The sequence below is a fragment of the Lycium ferocissimum genome, chromosome 11 (genome assembly GCF_029784015.1).
Source record: "Lycium ferocissimum isolate CSIRO_LF1 chromosome 11, AGI_CSIRO_Lferr_CH_V1, whole genome shotgun sequence".
NCBI lineage: Eukaryota > Viridiplantae > Streptophyta > Magnoliopsida > Solanales > Solanaceae > Lycium > Lycium ferocissimum.
The window spans coordinates 26,972,020-26,994,152 of NC_081352.1; the positions used below are offsets into that span (position 1 = coordinate 26,972,020).

Genomic DNA, 22,133 nt, shown 5'->3' on the forward strand with positions numbered 1-22,133 from the left:
TGCCCATTTTTTACGTTATCTTTTTTTCCCTCTCTTCTTCATTACTTTTTTTTTTGTTTCCGTTCAAGTTAACATATATCAATTTTAATGCGTAGCTTCGTAGCAATCTTAATGTATCCCAATATTCTTTCAGTCAAAATATTATATATAAATTATCAACAAATCATGAAAAATTAGTAAAAACATGAAAAGATGTTTAATTAATAAATATTATTTCTTTTTTAAAGTTATAACCTTCATATTTTATACCTTTTTATGACTGCGCGTAGCACGGGTAAGTACCCTAGTTATTAATCATCCTAGTATTGTGACAATCCTGTCATCATGACTTTTGTTTACAAGTCAAACGATCTCTAAGACTCTAATGATGTGGAATTACACTTAAGTGATGGTTAGCTTTGTGAAGTTTTTTTTTTAAATCTGAATAGCCAAAAAGCATAGAAGTATTGTTTATAAACAAATGAAAGTGATTATCGTTGAGGCGGATCTAGCTAGCTTAATCTATACATATGGATTCACGGGAACAATTCAGTAGCTTTTATTCAAATTTGTATACATTTTAAAAAATTTATTATATATAACTCAGTTATATTGTAATATATTAACTTGAAATATGTCGTTGTAGGATCAATAAACTTTAAATCTTGGATCCGCCTCAGGGTGACGGGGTAATAAGTATCCCCCTATCCTTAATTAGAGGTCTCGGGGTCATAAATTGAAATAACGTCTTTGATAGGAAGAATTTTACACTCAAATGAAACTTTTCAACGCGAATCCCCTATCTAGTCCTAAATCAGATACTGCCATACTGGGACATCGATGGGGACCCAAAAAAAAAGTGATTATCGTTAGCTTTTGCATGTGGAACACCTTCACTCGGTATCTCTGACCACTAAACTGCTATGATTACTGGCGTGTTAAATGGGATAGGAGTATTTAATTTGGATGTAACAAACCATTAATGTGTGCGCGCGCGGATATATACTTAAAAATTCGTTAAACAAATATAAATAATAGATTTAAAATCAATTAAATAAAATTGGACAGGTGGAACCCTAACTAGAAAAATATAAACTTTAAATATTGAATCTGCCCGTGGGTCAAAACAATATAAACATTTAAACTTTGTTGGTCAAAAGCAAACAAGTCTAACTAATTTTTTTCCAGAAATATTGATGATGGGGACCCAAAAAAAAGTGATTATCGTTTGTTAGTCTAAACATTTAAGGTTTGTTAGAGGCAAATGTGAGTTTGATTTTAGTTATTGTATGACTGACTATTTTGGTGATATAGGAGTATTTTATTAACTTTTTTGAGTTATCAGAATGAAGATTATTCATCAATTATTGAAACGGACAGCAGACTAGATCTTGTCATTTCCTTGACTTAATTACTAAGAATTTGGACCACTTGTTTTCATTAAAATTTGTTCATATCTCCATGTGTACTGATAAATCAATAAATAAATCCAATAAAATTATAGAGTTGTGTGGACTTTGTTAAACAAAGAGCATACAGCTTTCCAACGTCATTCAATCTATTCAATTGGAAAAAAAAGAGAATGAAGAGTCAATTATTTGAACATTTTTTCGTGTGCGCGCGTTGATATATATCATCAGCAAGTCTCTCAAAAGTAAAATGTTTTCTGTTAAACAATTCTCATATAAATAATGGAATATTTACCACCGATCAGATTGAATGTCAATTGTCAATTATACATGGTTGACAATATTCACATTATGGAATTTCCCATAACTAGAAAAATATAAATCACACTCTCAATATTATCTTTATACCTATTATTGTCGCTTTTATTTATGTAAGTCAATTCTTTCTTTTGTTGAAAAAAAAATCTTGTTTTTGTTAGTTTTATGAAGGGGAAGAAAACATTGACAAACTGTATGAAACTATTAAACTGCAGAAATTTGACTATTGTTCTTGGACCATATCACCTTGTAAAAAGCAAAATAATCGAAAGACTAATAAACGACAAAGAATAATATTTTTTGGAAAATTAAATAAAAAGATGTAATCTATTCTTCTCCTCACGATACGGCCCCTAATCGAGGGCTTTACTTGTCTTGAATGGACAGATCACTTGTTGTTGATATTTCACTACGAATGCGGAGTCGAGCTTTAATCACTTTTTCAAGACTTCTTAGTATGCGGAAGACTTGCGGATGAGAGCTTCATGTATTTTTTTTTCTTTTTTTTAGCTTTGTGAAGACCCCTTTTTTTAAAGGGTTTGTATATGATTGGTTGAACCTTATCATTTTGAACATTGCTTACATTTGATTAAGCTCTTCTTTTGTCAATTCACGGGTTTTTGATTAGTCTAAACATTTAAAGTTCATGTTAGAGCTTCAATTAAATGGTCTTTCAATTAAATCCATACTAATTGATTTAATCAATTATATGTTCTGACTAATATACCTTGGATTTAATATAATTCGAATTTCTTGTGAATTTTAATAAAATTTCATTAAAATGCCCCCTTTTTGAGTGTCAAACTTTTCGAACTCGAGACTTTGATTAACCCCTTCAATTATAGCCTTTATCCACTAAGACATCCACTTGACCCTTAGGAATCAAAATAATTTTGTCCACGTAGATCAAACTAACATTTCTTGTAGTACATTTGAAAGTAGAAAGTGGCTAATGTTTTTCATTTTTTGATGCAGATTAATTACTAAGAATGGCATCTGGAATTCCCGTTCACTTGTTTTATTCAAATCTTTTCATATAAGCCTAAACTTTTCATAATTTGCATGTATTTCCTTATTATTTATTAGATTGACTTTCCATATCAATATAAACCTAAACTCCAATATAAGTTTTCATAACTTTGATTCATACTGTACAAGAATTTCTTTGTGTAGTCCATATAGGAACTTTTTGACATCTATAAATACAAGAGTCAATTTGAATAGCTGGATCCCATCTCTATCAGTAATTTCCTTCCATACGTCACTTTCTTCACAGCTCTGCATCTTCATTCAATGTAGGAACAAAATCATGATCCGCTTGATGTTTCGGAAACTAGACTCGTGAAGGCTACGTCTGCCTTGAAACCACGACCCAATTGCATCTATATTTGCTCCAGATATTGATCGAGAATCATTTTTGGTTCGTGTGTGAAAAAATCTTATATCTTGACTTAGGAACATCCCAATCACGAACGGTTTGCGGCGTCGGAAAATGACTCGAGTCAATTCAAATTGCTTTGATATTGGCTCATTTTTTTTTTTTAATCGTGTGTGAATTTTGCTTTCTTGGCTTTGGACATGCTCCTACGAAACTTACTGTCCCTTTTTTTTTTTTATTTCTTTTGCGGTCTTTGGGCGCATCTTTGTAATCAATTTGGATTATCACAGCAAGTCTCATTGTTTAAAGTAAAATGTTTTCTGTTAAAGACTTATATTCTCAAAATTCAAACTGGAAATCTTGGTGATGGAATATTTACCACCGATCAGATGTGAATGTCAATTGTCACATATGAAAACTATACAAGTGGTTGACAATATTCACATTATTGCCAAGCAATTTCCCATAAGGAAGGTAAGTAAATAATATCAAATCACACTCTCATTTTTCATGTCACTATCTTTATACCTATTATTGTCGCTTTTATTTATACCAAGAAGATGCGAATGGTACTTACATGATTCTTTCTTTTGTTGAAAAAAAAAAATCTTGTTTTTGTTAGTTTATGAAGGGGGAAGAAAACATTGACAAACTGTATGAAACTATTAAACTGCAGAAATTTGACTATTGTTCTTGGACCATATCACCTAATGTCAATCTTCCGTTGTGCCCATTTTGCAGTCTACCCAATAAATTAGTACTACCAACTTGAAAAAAGGGAAAGTTACATAATACAAGTAAATAAGTAAAATATTTCATAATCTACAACTATTAACTAAATTACATAATCCATCAATATATACTTGTTTTCTTTTGCAACGTACTATATTTAGAGTATATGTATAATTTTATATCATAAATAAAAAAATGTTGCTATGAATAAAAGGCTAATAATAAGGAATTTTCTATATTAGTGATAACCGCGCGCGCCTAAATTAAATACATATCAAAACACATTAATTACTTTTCTAAACATCCCAATATACTGGCAACTTCAAGATACCTAGCATTAATCCATAAAATAGTATACTATTGTTTATGATATATATTATATTTGAACACTCCTTGAACAAGTATATATATTCTTGTACTTATATATATTATATTTCACTATTAGATACCATATATATTATTTTTTTATGGATATTAACTAGATATATACTATATATAAAATAATTTCTGTATATATAAAAAAAAAATATTTTATATATATATATATATATATATATATATATATATATATATATATATATATATATATATATATATATATATATATATATATATATATATATATACATTATTGTATATATTAGGCATATATTGTTTATTATATTAAATATATACAAATATAAATTTAATTGAGTTAATTTTCCTATTTTCATGGAAGAGAGCGAAAAAAAATTGAATAGTAAATATGTGATGGCAGAAAGGAAGCCAAGTTTAATGGGATGGGTGTCAATTATTAATTAAGATCCTATTTTAGTGGTAATCCATAAGTAATTATATTATTCTATCTATATATTGTATATTGTATACTTTATATGTTATTACAACAACAACAACAACAACAACAACATACCATTGGATCCCAAGAACCATATTCGCCTTTTCTATGTGACCAAAAGCATACCTTACCCCCACCTTGGAAGGTAGGGAGGCTGTTTCCGAAAATACTTTATATGTTATTGTAGAGTGTAATTGGTTGTCACATAGAGTAATGTATTCATATATTAGGACAAAGAATATATCAAGTAATATTATATACTATATACAAAAATAATATTATTATATTATGTATTTCACTACGAATTATATAATCATGTACAAACTTAAAAGACTTGCATGAGAGCTAATATGTATTTTTTTTCTTTTTTTTAGCTTTGTGAAGACCCCTATTTATAGTTGCAGGGGAGAGCTAGGGTTTGTATATGATTGGTTGAACATCATTTGAACACTTGGCGACATTTGATTATTCTTCTATTGTCTTGGCATGTTTGCGTCACATGCACGTATGATTTGATTGGTCCTTGACTTGATTTGAGCGCCATATTTGATACGTGGCACGGACCTTCGGGCTAATATATACAAGATAGACTAGCCCAATTAAATTGGTCTTTCAATTAAATCCATACTAATTCTTATTAATCCAATTATATTCCATAATATTTGTTCGGACTAATATACCTTGGATTTAATATAATTCGAATTTCTTGTGAATTTACTTTTAATAAAATTTCATCATCTACACACCTAATATCAATCTTCCGTTGTGCCCATTTTGCAGTCTACCCAATAAATTAGTACTACCAACTTGAAAAAAGGGAAAGTTACATAATACAAGTAAATAAGTAAAATATTTCATAATCTACAACTATTAACTAAATTTCATAATCTCCAATATATACTCTATATTTAGAGTATATGTATAATTTTATATCATAAATAAAAAAATGTTGCTATGAATAAAAGGCTAATAATAAGGAATTTCCTATATTAGTGATAACCAAATTAAATACATATCAAAACACATTAATTACTTTTCTAAACATCCCAATATACTCAGCTAGCATTAATCCATAAAATAGTATACTATTGTTTATGATATATATTATACAATTCCTTGAACAAGTATATATATTCTTGTACTTATATATACGTATATTTCACTATTAGATACCATATATATATATTTTTTTTTATGGATAAACTTATATACTATATATAAAATAATTTCTTATGTATATAAAAAAAAAGTATTTTATATATATATATATATATATATATATGATCAATACATTATTGTATATATTAGGATATATTGTTTATTATATTAAATATATACAAATATAAATTTAATTGAGTTAATTTTCCTATTTCATGGAAGAGAGCGAAAAAAAATTAATAGTAAATTATTGATATTTTAATGGGAATGTAATTAAATTAAGATCCTATTTTAGTAATTAAGTAATTATATTATTCTATCTATATATATTGTATATTGTTAATATGTTATTACAACAACAACAACAACAACAACATTGAATAAGTTGGATTTACCCCCACCTTGGAAGGTAGGGAGGTAAAAATACTTTATATGTTATTGTAGAGTAGGTTGTCACATAGAGTAATGTATTCATATATTAGGTATATCGTAATATTATATACTATATACAAAAATAATATTATTATATTATGTACTCTATATAATGTACAAACTTAAATATACTAATTTCACTATTATATTCACAAACATTTTGTTATCATCTTTTCCTACTAATTTGAATATACCATAACTTTCTAAGGTATATTTTCATGTATATTTCTTATACCATATTTCCATATATCACATCTTTTCATGTACTTTTCTTAATATTAATATATTCAAATAGTTTCTTTTAGTCAAAAATAATAATTGAATCATCATCAAGTGAAATTAAAAAAAAAAAGAATAAAAAGGAGGAAACGAAAGAAAAAAAAAGTCTTTTTAATACGGTAGATAGAATATGGTATTTGAAGTTGATTTTGTTATGTTTATTTGGAAAATTACATTCTAATGATTTTGAAAGAAAGAGAAAGTAAAAAGTGGATATGCATTATTGGTAGTAACTCTTAAAATTAAGTATTATTGATATTTTAGGAACAAAAAGTTGTAAAAAAAAAGTTAAAATTTTGAATAAGTTGGATTTATGTAATTTTTTAAAAGTAGTTGTAACCTTTTTAATTACCATTTGAAAAAGTTGTATTTGTGTAACTTTCCCTTAAAAAAATGGCAAACTTACTCAAATGACTACCTTATTGTAATATATTTTTTTAGATGTATTGTTGCCAACAAATACATGTGATTTTTTTTAGCTTGAGCTATTAAATTAGATATTAATATATATTTTTTTGATGTATTTTAGTGATTTTTTTTGATGTATTTCGCCATAATATATTTTCGTGGCTTTTTTTTTTTTTTTTTTTTTTTATGTATTTCAGTGGCTTTTTTTGATGTATTTCAAATACATCGTGTACATTCCAACTACTATGAAGCCAAATGTATTCAAATTTTTGTGTATTTGAATGGATTTCAACAGATACAAGATCAAAAAATTCAAATACATGACAAATACATTCAAAAAAATAATGTGTTTGGCTATTAACAAAATACACTAAAAAATGCACTCAAAAAATACAAAGACAAATACATTCAAAAAAAAAGATATTTGTGAGATATAGATTTTTTAATGTATTTGTATTTGGCTTTTAACAAATACACATGGCCAGATCCGAGACACTACCACCACCAAAAAATCCTAATCTCTCCAACACCACCAACATCCTAATCTGAGACACCACTACCACCAAAAACCCAAATCTGAGACACCACCACCACCACCAAAAAACCCTAATCTTTTCATCACCAACAAAACCCTAATCTCTCCGCCTCTACGTCATCTTCTCCGCCGCCATCTCAAAATCAGTCCATCACCGCCGCCACCAACAATGCACTCGGCCAGATCTGCGCCATCGCCTCACCCTGACAGAGTGAAAGAGAGAGAGAGAGAGAGAGGGCGAGACGCGCAGGAGACGGAGAGAGAGAGAGAGAGGCGGCGAGAGAGAGAGAGGGGTGAGCACGAGAGGGAGAGGGAGAAGAGAGATAGGGGCGCGTGCGGCCACGGCGGTGGTGGTTGAGAGAAGGGAGAGAGATTTTTAGGGTTTTGAGAAATGAAAAAATCCGAAATGGGTAGTGATGGGGAAAAAAGAAAGATATATGTGTTTGGGTATGTATTTTTTAATATAGCTACCATTTGTAATTTAGAAAAGTTAATTAGCTACTAAATATAATTAAATAAAAGAGTAGTTAATATTAATAATTAGGTCTTAAAAGAAGCTACAATGAGTAAAAATTCCTAAAAAAATTGCACTTTTGTACTTCAAACGGGCTGGGGTCTTTAATTTTTGTTCTTCAAATGGGCTGGTCTTTAATTTTTGTCCTTCAAATGGGCTGGTCTTTATTTATTGCCCATAACAATCGAACTTATGTTTAATGGGACATAAGTTCGATAAAGGAGCGGGGCATAACTAATGGAATATTGTGATTCGAGAATATAAAGTTATGCCCTGAAAAAATTGTTTGCCTTAAGGGACAAAAATTAAAGACCAACACAAGATAGGGGCGAAAGAGCCAATGACCCATACAACTTCCCTTTTCGCGATAATTTCGAATGAGCAATTTGCACGATTGCCATTATTCGGAGGTGGTCTTTAATTTTTGTCCTTCGCCTAAAATATCCCGAGGTTCTGAATTCAAACCCCGTTAGTTTAAAAAGAAATCACAAGGCAAAATTTCGTAAAGAAAATTAGGCCTATGCGGGTAAAAGTTAGGCCTTATAAGGCAGAATTTTCGCGAAGCCTTGCCTTGCGAAATTATTTTTTTTTGTTTTTTTTTTACTGAGCAGGGGTTGGAACCCAGAACCTAGGATATTTTCAGTCACTTTTTTAAGCGAAGGCCAAAAATTAAAGAATAGAAATTTGAGGGCCAAAATTAAAGACCAGCGCCTATGAAGGATAATCCGTGCAAAAACATGATTTCAAACCTTAACTACGGGCCTAATAATGTTTTCTTAATCAAAAATTTGCGAGGATTGCCCTTCATATGGACTGGTCTTTAATTTTTGCTCCTATTTCTCATTTAATGAAAATTTGTAGGCCAAAATACCCTTATTCGCTGGTCTGTGAAACTAGAGATGCGGGTTCGAACCCCAAAGAAAGGAAAAGAATAATTTCGCAAGGCAAGATTTCTTAGGAAACTATGCTTGTTTAGGCAAAAGTTATGCCCTAAGGCCTAACTTTTGCCAGAATAGACCTAATTTTATTCAAATGTTAGGCTTTTACGAGGCTTTGCGAAAGTTTGCTTCTCACGAATTTTTTTTTTTTTTTTTTTTTTACTGAGCGGGATTTCAAACTCAAAATCTCAAGATATTTTCAGCCACTTTTTAAGCGAAGAGCAAAAATTAAAGACCAAAGAATTTGAGGGACAAAAATTAAAGACCAGCAGCGCCTTTGAAGGACAATCACGCAAAAAATAATGTCTTAATTATCCTAGATTTGGGACGTCAGTTCCTTCTAAGTGGGCCTGCCCTTTACTTTGGAATAGACAAAGTTGGTTATGTTCTCATGAGAGAAAAATACTTATTAATAAGGTGAAGTTGAAGAACTGTAAAAGAAAATTTTAAGAAGTTAAATTCTATTCTTTTTAAGACGGAATTGTAAAGATAAGTCATAGTTTGGAACTTTGGTCTTAAAAATGCAACACAATACATTTAAAAGGCAATTGTCTAGTAAGATTCGACTAAGCCAATCTTGACAGAGGTTCTAAAGACACATTTTGCCAAAAGGCGATGTCTTTTCCCAATACATTGAACTAGATGTCCATTAAAATAAATAAATCTTTCTTTACCTGCTACCCCAACGGTGAAGCAAATTCCACTGAGTAAGTTACGCAACTATGCAATGTTAAAATAAACATTGCAAAATTTTAGCATAAAAATGAATATATCAATTTTAGCCAAGTAAAATTTACCTTCTTAGCAAAAACCTGCCAAAAACGGATACCCCCTCCTCAGCCTAAATCTCGCAAATACATTAGAAGATACCATAATGGAACACTCCACCATTTATGACCGAATGTGTCGCTGCCATATCAAATGCTAATCCATTTCTTCCATCATTAAAGAATCATATTTAATTTGTTTATTAAAATAAAAGCAAAAGTTTACTACTCTTTTAGTAGTAGTAAATAAAAATAATACACATAATGTTAAAGTGTTTTCAAAAATATAATAGTTGGGTATTATACTTTTATATAAATTTTATATTATTGGCATTTATCATACCTTTGCGAAACGCAAAGTGAAGTGCATACAATAGACCTTGTCCCGGGTTTTCCTGACTCCCACGCATAAGCGGGAGCTTAGTGCAGACCTCCGTCTTTTTTTTTTTTTTTTTTTTTTATTATTGGCATTTGTCATATTCATTGCAATACTATTTGTATAAAAATATTTAAAATGTTGCATTATATTATATTATTTTAAAAATATAAAATGCTTTAAATTGTTACTTGTTATATAATTAAAATACAAACATAATATTTCGATAGCAAAAATATATTTAATATATATTAAATCAGCTTTGGAGTTTTTTAGAAAATTTTGAGCCAAATATATATATATATATATATATATATATATATATATATATATATATATATATATATATATATATATATATATTGCATAATGTGTTTATAAACAATATATTCTTTTCGACTGTTTGTAATTTATAAATAATATATATAGCAATGAATATACACTGATATAGATATTCATCTCCTCTCTTCTTCCACCATTAAAACCACCGAGCAACTAAACTTATAATAATCAGACTATATTAAAAGTTTGTTTCATATATTTTTAGTGGATACTTTATGATGATTAATGGTGTTTGTATATATATATATATATATATATATGCATATATTAACTTATACATGAATTTTGGAAAAAATATCCTAATTCATTCCACCATGAAGAACCATGCATTATACAAAAACACTATCAACGAGTGAAAGAGTAAACACCTACTCCACCATCATTCATCTTCTTCACAAAAAAAAAAAAAAAAAAAAAATTGGCTACAACCTTTTTTGCCATTTCTGTATTTGTGGCAGTTCGTCGAGAACTAATTGTACTAGAATTATTTTATAGATAAGGATTAAAAATTAATAAAGAATGGTCAATATATGCAAGGTAGTCTTGTTATGAGTCTTTTTTAACTTTTTTTAATAAAGAGGCAGGTGATTGTGGTGTTAATTAAGGAGCTGATTTGAAGGATTTAATTAGTAGTAAGTGTAACGGTGCAGGTGTAATGTGGTGACCAATCAAAATTTTGAACGGAGGAGAGAGAAAGGGGAAGATTGGAGAAGATTTCTACATGTTTAAATAGTTAGTTATTAGAAGATCTTAAAAGTTAAAATGCTATAAATGTTACAAGAATTGCTATTTCTGAAACATCTCAAAAGTCATGTTATTTGTGAAGATGAGATTTAATTACTGATGTATTAGGTAAAATTCTCAATTCCACCCAGTAGAAAAAGTAGGCCTTATCGTATCATGTTTGTTGTATGCCAAAGTGGTCAACAAATGATAATGTGAAGGGAAACTTCACTTTCTTGAAAAGATTGTTGTTTCTCTATAAAGTACATTTTTCTTTGTAGAAGTTTGAAAAGTGAACCATCGATACGTTTTGCTCATAATGTTTATTGTTGCTCATAATGTTTCTTGCAAACTTAATGTTTCTTTTTTTATAAGCACAGTATATCCAAATTTATACGAGCATTTGAATAATTTGTTCAACCATTTGGTATCTAAAGCCTACTGACCCAACTATTGCGAATTCACTCCGACCAGAGGAAATAACGCGCTTCCTATCAAAAGGTTATCCATTCACTAGACTCTGATTAAAGGCGGAGAAATTGCAACCATCTTACCACATTTTGCAGTGCATTTCATGTTCGATAGTAAGACATCGCCCAAGGCAAAAAATATTGTACTTTGTTGGGAACTAAACACCCTCCCCCCCCCCCCCCCCCCCCCGCTAAAAAGAAAATCATACATTAACGACAGTAATCAAATCTAATCCATCCCATCCTCGTAAATACCAAAAGAAAATTCAAAAATAGAAAATCAATGGATGAAGAAGAGTTCAAAGAAAATTAATCAAAACCCAAAACTAAGATAGCCAAGAGTGAGAACCACAAATTATAAAACCCGTTCATATCAATTTGTCCAGGAAAACATACTTATTATGGGTACAAAGCCCTCCCTCCCAACACTCCAAAAAGAAAATCATACAGTAATGACAGTAATCAAAGAAGACGATCTTTAACAACTGCAAGACTATCCCTCCCCAAAAGAAACAGGTGAAGAAAATATATGATGCTTAAAAATGCTCTACACTGCAGAAATATTTGGCATCACTTTCGTGACCTTGACTCGGCTCGTCTAGCTTCATCTGGATGCGAAGGAAATAGCTCAATATACCTCGATCCAATCTTCATATTGTCCTTGCACATAGCTTTCTTGGCCTCTTCAGCAGAGGTGAATTCCACATAGGCCTCTCCAGTAGCTTTTCCATCAGAGCGGTGTGCAATGTGTACCTTGTCAGGAGTAACATTAAATTCCTCACCGAAAAACCTGGCAATATCTGTTTTTCTAACACTGTATGGAAGACCTCGCAATTTCAATATCTCAGTGTACTCCAAACCATCTTTGTTCACGGACCTCTTTCGTCGAGATGGTGGGGGGGAACGGTATTCATAATCGTAACCTCCTTCCTTCACGTCAGCAGCTATAGCTTGGTAATAATCTTCCTTCTTGCAGCTGAAAACTTCCACATATCTCCTCCCCATATTCTGTCTGTCCCTTTGAAGAGCATAATCAACTTGCATGTGACCAGCAAAGACAACAAAAGCCTCCCCAGAGAATCGTCCATCCTGGTTGACCAGGAAAATATCGACAATATCCAGGCCAACAAAGAACTTCTGAATGTCAATGTCAGTGCAGTTGAACGGAAGTCCCCTCAAACGAACAACAGGTAATCCAGAGGGCTGAAATCTGCTGCTGCTGCCACCATAGCCATAAGGCTGGTGATAACTGCTTGCGCCGCTGCTCACTGCGAAGTAGGGATTTGATTCCATCATTCTTGGTCTCTTTGATCCGATCTCGTACCCGTGCGAAACCCCCCCGCTCCCCAACATTGCCCTTCAATTATTCATACCCAAAAAAAGGAAAAATCCCCCACTCAACCTTGTTAATAAAACCAAACCCAACCCATATGTTTCCTACAACCTAGTTTCGAATACCACTTATTCTAAAAAGAAATCACGGCATTTCACATGCATCCCGAAAACATAATAACTAATTACCGCATATTAACATAATTAACACAGAAATGAACATAGCAAATAAGAGACAGCTCGGGATTAAGCCCGAAGCATACACTTGAAGAGAAAAAGAGAGAGAGGGGGGTGCTCTTCCATGAAAGGAGGTATTTTCTATCCTTTTCTAGTTCAAAATCTCTAGCAACAGAAACAAATTCATCCACATAACCCACAATCCAGGTAACCACATTAGTTGACTTATCAAATAATTAAAAACTCTTCTAGCTATCAGTCAGAAGGGGGAAATCGCCTAAAATCCTTAAGGCGGAGGAAGTCTTAACTAAGCAACTACGTGGCGAATATGGCAACTTAAAACTCTACAGTGATCATGAACTTTACATTGGTACCGCAACCCCCTAAAATGCGATAACTACGTGAACTTAAAAGGTCAAACATTTCATTTATGAGGTTCTTATGTTGAGAAAGAGAAACTTAATTTAGCAAATTGATATTACTAAATGAACAGCCCCCTAAAGGACAGATAACTATGAAAACTTATTAAGGATGAATATTTTGTTCTTACACTTGAGTCGAGAAAAAAGAAAGGAGAATCTTAACGCAAGGTATTATTTCCTGAATTAAAGTTTAAACGTCAGACCTGGAAAATAAGTAACAGAGAGACAAGTATATCGTCCCATCACCCCATTCTTCCAAAAAAGGAGAAGGAAGAAAAAATCAAAGACATCTCAAGCTTCCTATTCCACCAGATAGAAAGGCCTTTCCTTTTTCTTTCCATATTCTTGGGAGGGGGTGTTTTAAAGGCATAAAGTCAGTCAATCAATTAAGTCTCAAATCTCAATGCCAAACTAATTAAGGTTGCGGGATATCAAAGTTCTATATTAACTCTTTTTAGTCCATTCCTGCCCATTACATTTTACTAAGAATAATTTGCCTTTTTAAAGTTTCTACATCAATCTTTCGTCGCTACAAAAGTTTACACCAATAATGATCAAATTCCAAAATTTGTCCTACACAGTTCCTAGAATCAAGAGCGGTCGAACAAATAAGCGAACAATAAAAGCACATCAAATCAACATAAAAAAGAAAGAAAAACAAGGAATCAATTAAGTCTCAAATCCCAATTTCAAACTAGTTATGGTTAACGGTGTGAATCTTCTATATTCACTCTACTGCATTACTGCCCATTACATTCTATAAGAATAATTTGTTGTACAAAAATCGATTGCTTCCCTACAAAAGTGTGCACCAATGATGACTCAATCCAAAAAATCTCCTACATGGTTCTTAATATCAAGCAGTAATCAAGCAAATAATCGACAATTCAGTAAACACGCATAAAATCAACATACTAAAACGAAAAAACAAAGGAAATCAAAAAAAAAAAAAAATAAGGCGGAAAAACACCTAAACAGAAGAAAAGCCCCAACTCACGTCATAAGCAAAGCATTTAATTTTATTAACAAAAAGGAATTACGTAAACTTACTGATGGGATACGAGTCGGCCATCATGATATTAGAGGCTTATTTTTTTTTAATTTCAAGATTCACAATATGCTTATGTGGATATTTAAAGAGTCGAGAACAAGGCCCAGGACAAGTAGAAGCCCAAAAGAAGAAAGAAGACCCATGTCTTTGGTCTTCAAGTAAGAAGCCCTAAAATTAAAGGGTATCTTAGTATTTTTGCTTAGAATAATGAACCTTCGTATAAATAGATTATTAGATCTTTCTTTTGAGAGATAGATTATATTGGATAATGAGTGTAGATTACTCTTTTGAGAGTAGGGAATTGTCCCATACCACCTCTTGAACCTCTCTGGAATTACTACAAGTGGGCAATGTATGAGTTCATATCTCTTCTTCCTTTGGATTATATCTAGCATTTGAATGTTAGGTCCCGTTTGGCCATAAGAATTATTCACTTTTTTCTTGAAATTTTTTTCACTTTTTCCTGGAATCAGCGTTTGGCCATAAAAATTCCAAATACAACTTGAAGTTGTATTCCGGAATTTGAAAAACAAGAAAAACTTGTTTTTCAAAATTTTCACTTTTTTCACAACCAAAACAACTACATTTCAACAAAAAAAATACAATTTCAAAAACTATGGCCAAACACAACTCCAACTCCAAAATTCCAAAAAAAGTGAAAAAGCTTTTGGTTTCTATGGCCAAACGCCTACTTAATCTAATTAGTTCCTAGATTCACTTCATTGTTTTCTCTACCTTTCATGGTAGAGGTAAGATCTGCGTACACTCTACCCTCTCCAGACCCCACTTTATGGGATTACACTAGGTATGTTGTTGTTGTTGTCTTCTCTTCATTGTTTCTTTGAGTTAATTGATTGCATTTCAATTCTAGATTAACCATTTCTTTCTATCTATCCTAGATTCAAGATTATAGGTTGAATTTACATATGTCTAGGTAATTAATTACTTAGGTGTGTGTTTACCCCAAACAATTGTCTTAATCTTCCTATCCTTTTATATTTCTTTGAATTCCCTAGCCCGTTTCAAACAAAATCAACGAATAATTCACTAAACGTGCATCAAATTATTAACATACAAGGAAAGAAAAACAATGAAATCGGAGTATTAAAGCGGATAAACACGTCAACAGAACAAAAGGCCCAATTCACGTCATCAACAAAGCATTTAAAACTTACCCTCTTTGACCGTACATAGCTTTGAAAACTTCAATATATTAGCTTGATTTGAAACTTCGTTGAGGAAGAGGAGAAACCCTAGCTTTTTAGAGTCCTAAGTTGCAGAAATGTTAATTATATGCAATAGGCTGTTATGCAGCTAACGGAAACGACGTCGCGCATTGTTTAAGTATTGGATTTTTTATTTATAATAATTCAAATAATTTAGAAAAATTGTAAGCAAAATGTGGTAAGGAACCACCTCGTAGACTCCCCCAAATAGTAATAGGTTCACATAAATTGAAACGGATGGAGTAAGTAGTTATTGTCACACGGGTCTTGCCTTGTGCGGTTTACCTCTCATGTGGTTTTTGGGCTATTATATTGGAGCAAGATTTACCTTGTGCGCTCTAGGATAGCGATTGAATAATAACAACATACCCAGTGTAATTTTACAAGTGGGGGCTGGGAAGGGTAGAGTGAACGCAAAACTTATCCCTACCTTGGAAGATAGGGAGCTATTTCCGAAAGACCCTCGACTCAAGAAAAAGTAGGGAAAAAGGTAAGAATTGACGAAAGTAAATAAGTCATGGCACAATTCTATAAATAATGGTGATGAAGAAAAGCAATCATAATTGCAGCAAACTAATACGATAAACGAAGCTCAAGAGATAACAAATAGTTGCAGATAATTGAAGGGCCGGAAACTACAAAGATAATAAAAATAGTTATAATATGTTTAGATATAAGTAGTTACGGTGTCGAGAAATTTTTTCCTGATCAAAATAATTAAAACACCCCTAACTTAAAAAAAAAAAACTTATTTTATAGAAAGAAATGGAGGAACTGCAAATACAACATGAAGAGAAAGTTAGGGAGTTTAATACAAAATATTATTACCAAAACTCATATCTACCAAATTATTTGTCATGATTAATATGAAGATCTATGATTGACGGCTGCCAACTATCTTACGGAGCCAACCTTTGATTTATTGACACTCTAAGGCAATGAATAACAAGTTAAATACCAATTCATAATACAAAGCAGCTAGATGAAATCTCATAATACACATATACTGCAAAATATAAGTTGTCCATCTCAACTAAAACACTCACATCTTGTAAACATAGTTCATGGAGCCTCTACGAATACTACTTGAAACGTAGTCCGACGACATAATGAAACATCAAATGAAATTAATATATTTGTCACTCTAGAAGAGTCACTACTAAAAAAACAGTGAATTTCGACCAAAATTTTCGACCACACGAGGTCGAAAAAGGCCAATTTTCGACCAAAATTTCGACCTCAAGGCATGGTCGTTAACAATAAACTAGGGTGAAATTTTTTTCGACCTCACGTGGTCGAAAATTTTCGACCTCACGCGGTCGAAACTGATTTTCTACCTAAACTGCGAAAATAAAGTTTTCGACCACCTGAGGTCGAAAAATTTATTTTTATTTAAATATTAATAAAAAAAATTCGATCGCATGCGGTCGAAAATATTATTTTTATATAAATATTATTTAAAGTTTTCGACCTCTTGTGGTCGAAATATGATAGAATATAAAAATAATAAAAAAATTATTTTCAGAATTTCGACCACATGAGGTCGAAATTTAGCAATATTGTTGCCAGATTTCGACCTCATGAGGTCGAAATTCAAAATGTTGCCAGATTTTCGACCTTATGCGGTCGAAATTCTAATTTCTGAGGTAGAAAATTATCAATATCTCAGGATTTTCGACCTCATGAGGTCGAAAAATTTGAAAAAAAATTCCAAGATTCAAATTTTTTTTACAAAGGCCACCTGTCAATCTCATTCATCAACCAAATCAACAATGCAATTCATCAACACGTCCAATTCATCAAAGTACTTCTACAATCATAAACTACACATTCTACAATCAAATTCAACCTCAAATTTCAATTTAAAGTACTTCTAAATATCCTTAAACATCGTAAAGTTAAACAACCATAAACTACTTTCTACATTCAAACACTTAAACATCGTAAAGTTAAACAACCATAAACTACTTTCTACAATCAAATTCACCTTCAAAAGTACATCTAATTCGAATTAAAACTATAATCAAATATCATATACATATCCAAGAAAACATAGCAATATTACAATCCAAAAGTAGATGAATCAAAAAAGTCAACGTTGGGTGTTAGAGACATGATCTGATTCCTCCTCACTATCCTCATCAACAAGAGCATGAACTACATTGGCTTGTGACCTACGTCGTCTATTGGACTGTGACTTGCGAGCATCCCGGGACACGGGGGAATATGAGAGGGGCCCGAATTGAGTAAGCTATCTAGTTGGGCCTGCATATGCAACATCCTTGCCTCCGTGGCACTAAGTGTACTTGTTAGTTGAGTAACTTTCTGCTTCATTTCTTGGTACTCCTTAGGATCCACTGCCCCTTCAGAAGTAGCACCTACACCTTGAAGGAATGACGGAAACTGACGACAGGCTCGATTAGGCATCCCATAAACTGTCCCATACCTTCCATCAATTTCCAAAGCACGTAAGCAAACCAAGGCGATTATAAAATTACAAGACACGGGAAATGAGTTACTCTCATTTTTATTTTTCTAAAAGATGAGACAAAATATCAAAACTCGAATATGCTTGTGCCAAAAAAATAAATTTTCCGCAATATGGAATTTCAATTTGCTTCCTCGCCCAAAAAAAAAAAAAAAAAACAGTAGTCAGCCTTAGAGGTTTGTTGAAGTTGAACCTTTCTACTACTAGTAGCCAAACATCTCAAGCTTATTGTCATCACCAATACAATATCACTACAGAAGCTGCTACTGAACAACATGGTGCAAGCAGTTTTGAGCAGCAATTCCATTATAAGAGATGTTGCAGTTCATCTAGTGCAGCAAGATACAATAACAAGCAGCAGTGGAACATCATGAAGATCTTACTAGCAAATGGAGAATCACAGGCAGCAAATGGACTCTTTTCATCAGGGGCATTTTGGTGGGAAAAGACCAGAATAAAAGAACCTGTTTATGCCACTGATCTTATCCTTATGAGAAATGATGTGGTTTTGGCTGGTATAGAGGCACACAAGCACTACATGCAGGAAAGCAACTATCTGGAGATTGGAAGCAATATTATTGCAGTTGGAAGGCAACATGGAATTCATTCAGAGAACCAGCTAAGGGACAGAGTAGAGAAATTATTTTTTTGCTGGTTTTCCTCGCCTTCTGCGGCGGTTGAGACCTGGTGCACTAGCAGGAACTGATCTATTTAAAGGTTTCCATTCAAAGAAGATCATAAGCATCAGGGATCCTACAGGACATGATATATCAAAGAACACTAAAACACACATGATTTACTTATTGGTCTTATTCAGTAGGTAATATTATGTACTCATTTCTACTGAAGAAACACCAGTACATAGAGATTGTAGTACCTAGTACCTCTAGTACTGACAGGATTTGTATAGAAGGAATTAATATTGAGCATAGAAAGAGGCAATGCAGTGATGCTACCATGGACTAATCCATTTTTTACTCTACAGATCACAACTTATTAAAAACTTGATTAATTCTTTAAAAGTTTATCCCAAATGCACTAAACCAGTTATGGGAGCTTAAAGGAAATTTGACTAATTATAACTAAGGTAAGTCTGAAACCATCACTGAACCACTGATCTACTTTATACGTTTATGAGTGATCAACTCTTAAAATATGCAGTCTAGTCCGCAGAAGCTAACCGTAATAGTATCCAACCACTATACTAATCAAACTGAAGCTAGAAAAGAGTTGATAACTCATTAGCTTAGCTACTAACATCCTAACAAGTAGTTAACTGTTAATTTAGGCTAAGCAAAGTGTGATTTAACTAATTGCTTAAACAAAAAAATCACATAGTTGCTAATTAAGTCAATAGTGGACTAACATATAAACTAAGCAGATCCATGCAACTAAAACTGGCTCTGATGCATACTCCCGTCCTCGGAGGAAAACTTATTGGTTCAAAGGTTTAGGAATACCTCGATCGAGAATTAACAGATTCTTATTTAAAAGGAGTTAAACCTTTTGTATTGTAAATATTGAGCACCTGCTGGATGTCTTCTACTGGATGAATCTTTGCTTATCAAAAAATAGGCTAGAACTACTTATTATATAGTGAGCGTGATTGCTAGAGTTAATACACTTAGTAACAATAAACAGTAAGAGAATGTGGAAGAGCATGTTACCGTGCAGGCAACCCAAAGAATCGCACACACTGCCTTCTAGGGGTCTGTAAAGATGAAACCGATCAATAATCATAAGCCGCGTGGTTGGAACATTTTGAAATAACTAAGCTGCAAAAATGATAAGACTTCTACAGTCTTAGAAGCTCATATTAGTTGCTCGAAAAAAGAAACAGAAGTCGTGTATAGTATGTGCCATAAAGCTAGTGTACAATAAGCAATGTAAGCACCATTTCCTCTTTCTATAAGGCTTTGTTTCTTATGAATAGAGTACAGATTTATAATGGGAAATTTCAAAGCTAATGTCCAGGAAGCTTGGCAAATAGAGAAAACAAGCTGAACTTCACCTACAACGGATAAGTGCCTGAATTTGAATCTCTTACCCGAAACATTCATATTTTTCTTTTAGTTTAGACGACAAAAAAGACTTCAGATAGTTCTTAGTTCATATGGTTTTGAGTAAAGAGATAAATAAGAAAAGTTCCATTAGAGAAGTTAGAGCTAGGAAAGTTTCTTCTCGGAAAACTTAGATGTTGAACTAATAACTCCTCCGCCTTCATAAGGCTTCATACAGCAAACACATCTTCCTAATCCCAATCGAGAGAGACCTCATGTGACCACGTAGTGTTTTATAGGAAACGAAAGCTAGAAATAAAATAAATGTGAAGGTCAAGGAATGTTTCAGGACAGCATGATATATTCGTTGATCTCTACAAACAATACGCTTTATGTGTATTCTGAAGGATTACATGTTTCAATAAATTCCATAAACACAGGGCAATTTTTTTTTTTTTTTTGGCAATGATAACATTTAAACAGGGCAATTAATTCCACTTGGGGAAGCACAGGTAATCACAAAGAAAACAACAAGCGGTTACTGAATATTCACCTACGAGAACAGGTAAGCTTGTAAGATTCCTCGAATTAGTGTTTGCAAGAATCTATGGTATTGACTATATTTCTCTTTAGGAATTTTATATACTATTAATTGGCTGTTTTATTGGTTTCGTTTAGGGCCTGAAAAGGAGGGAAGATGCTACAGCAAGAGGTAGTTCTCTAGTGTAACATTCACAACTTTTGTAAATATCAAATTCCCGTCCATTCTATTACCTGCAAAGAAGTACTACACAGTCACAGGAACAGAGAGCTACCGCGACAGAATGGATGTTTCTTTCACTTTCAAATTTCATATTTATTGGATTATTTCATAGGTTTTTGCCAACAAAGAGGAACAAAAGAATGAAGGAAATTGAAAGGGATGTTCATGCCCAATTAGAAGTCTTATTGATAAAAGAGTGAAGGCAACGAAAGCAGTAAATATATTTCAACAACATTCAATTTCAATTTCAATTTCAATTTACACTTAGTAAAATTTTAACAAATAGCTACAAATGCAATCTTTAACAATAAATATAAGTAATCTACTAATTAAACTACAGTTACAAAGTAATGTAACTAATAATGATAGAAATGAGATTGAAAAAAAAAATGGCAAAAAAATTACTTACCTTTAGTGGCGGCGGACAGCAAGGGCGGCGACGGAGGACAGGCAGTGGTGGGGATGGGGCGTCAGCGGCGGGGAGGGGTGTGGTGGGGATGGGGCGTCGGCCGGGGGTAGGGGTGTGGTGGGGGTGGGAGTTTTGGTATAAAATTAGGTTTTGGTATTTTTGGGGTGAGAAATGCACGATTGATGTTGGGGGAGTACATTAAATTTTTCAAATTTATTATTTCGACCGAAATATGCTTTTTTTTTTAAAATTAATTGTTTTATTTATATAATTAAATTTTTTAAAATGTTTTTTTTCATTTATTATTTGTACAAAAATAAGTTTCAACCTTATGCGGTCGAAATTTTATTTCCCGTTTAAATATCGACCACGTGAGGTCGAAATCCAAAAAAAAAATTAAATTAAATTAAATTCTGAAAATTTCGACCTCATGTGGTCAATTTTTTTTCGACCAAAAAGTGAGGTCGAAATTATTTGGTCAAAAAACCCTGTTTTTTTAGTAGTGAGTAGACGATTCATTGTTGATTGGAAGCTCGATGAATCTGTTAGTTAAGTTGTTCACTAGTGTTAGGCGTTGAATTTGCACACGCGATAAAAATATGGGAACATGAGAATGAACATTTTTGTACTCGGTATGGGCATAGGTTGTCCACTAAAGATTGGAACGAGACT

At 32.3% G+C, this 22,133-nt stretch overlaps 1 protein-coding gene and 1 long non-coding RNA gene across 3 annotated transcripts; both read right to left on the reverse strand.

Annotated features, from left to right (window-relative positions):
- Positions 1–11,902: 11,902 nt before the first annotated feature.
- LOC132037917 (uncharacterized) lies at positions 11,903–15,894 on the reverse strand. Of its 2 annotated transcripts, none has more exons than XM_059428568.1 (2): positions 15,751–15,894; positions 11,903–12,861 (listed from the first exon to the last, which is right to left on the reverse strand). In XM_059428568.1, exon 2 carries the CDS (start codon positions 12,635–12,637, stop codon positions 12,164–12,166), a length of 474 nt encoding a protein of 157 aa, XP_059284551.1. In that variant the 5' UTR covers positions 12,638–12,861; positions 15,751–15,894; the 3' UTR covers positions 11,903–12,163. The 2 variants fall into 2 exon arrangements, with proteins under 2 accessions (XP_059284551.1, XP_059284549.1); XM_059428566.1 differs by having other exon boundaries at positions 11,903–12,950; positions 15,751–15,879.
- Positions 15,895–17,699: 1,805 nt separating this feature from the next.
- Positions 17,700–21,683, reverse strand: LOC132036807 (uncharacterized). The gene is made up of 2 exons (XR_009409681.1): positions 21,458–21,683; positions 17,700–18,204 (listed from the first exon to the last, which is right to left on the reverse strand). It is a non-coding gene; the product is annotated as an uncharacterized LOC132036807 (long non-coding RNA).
- Positions 21,684–22,133: the final 450 nt, after the last annotated feature.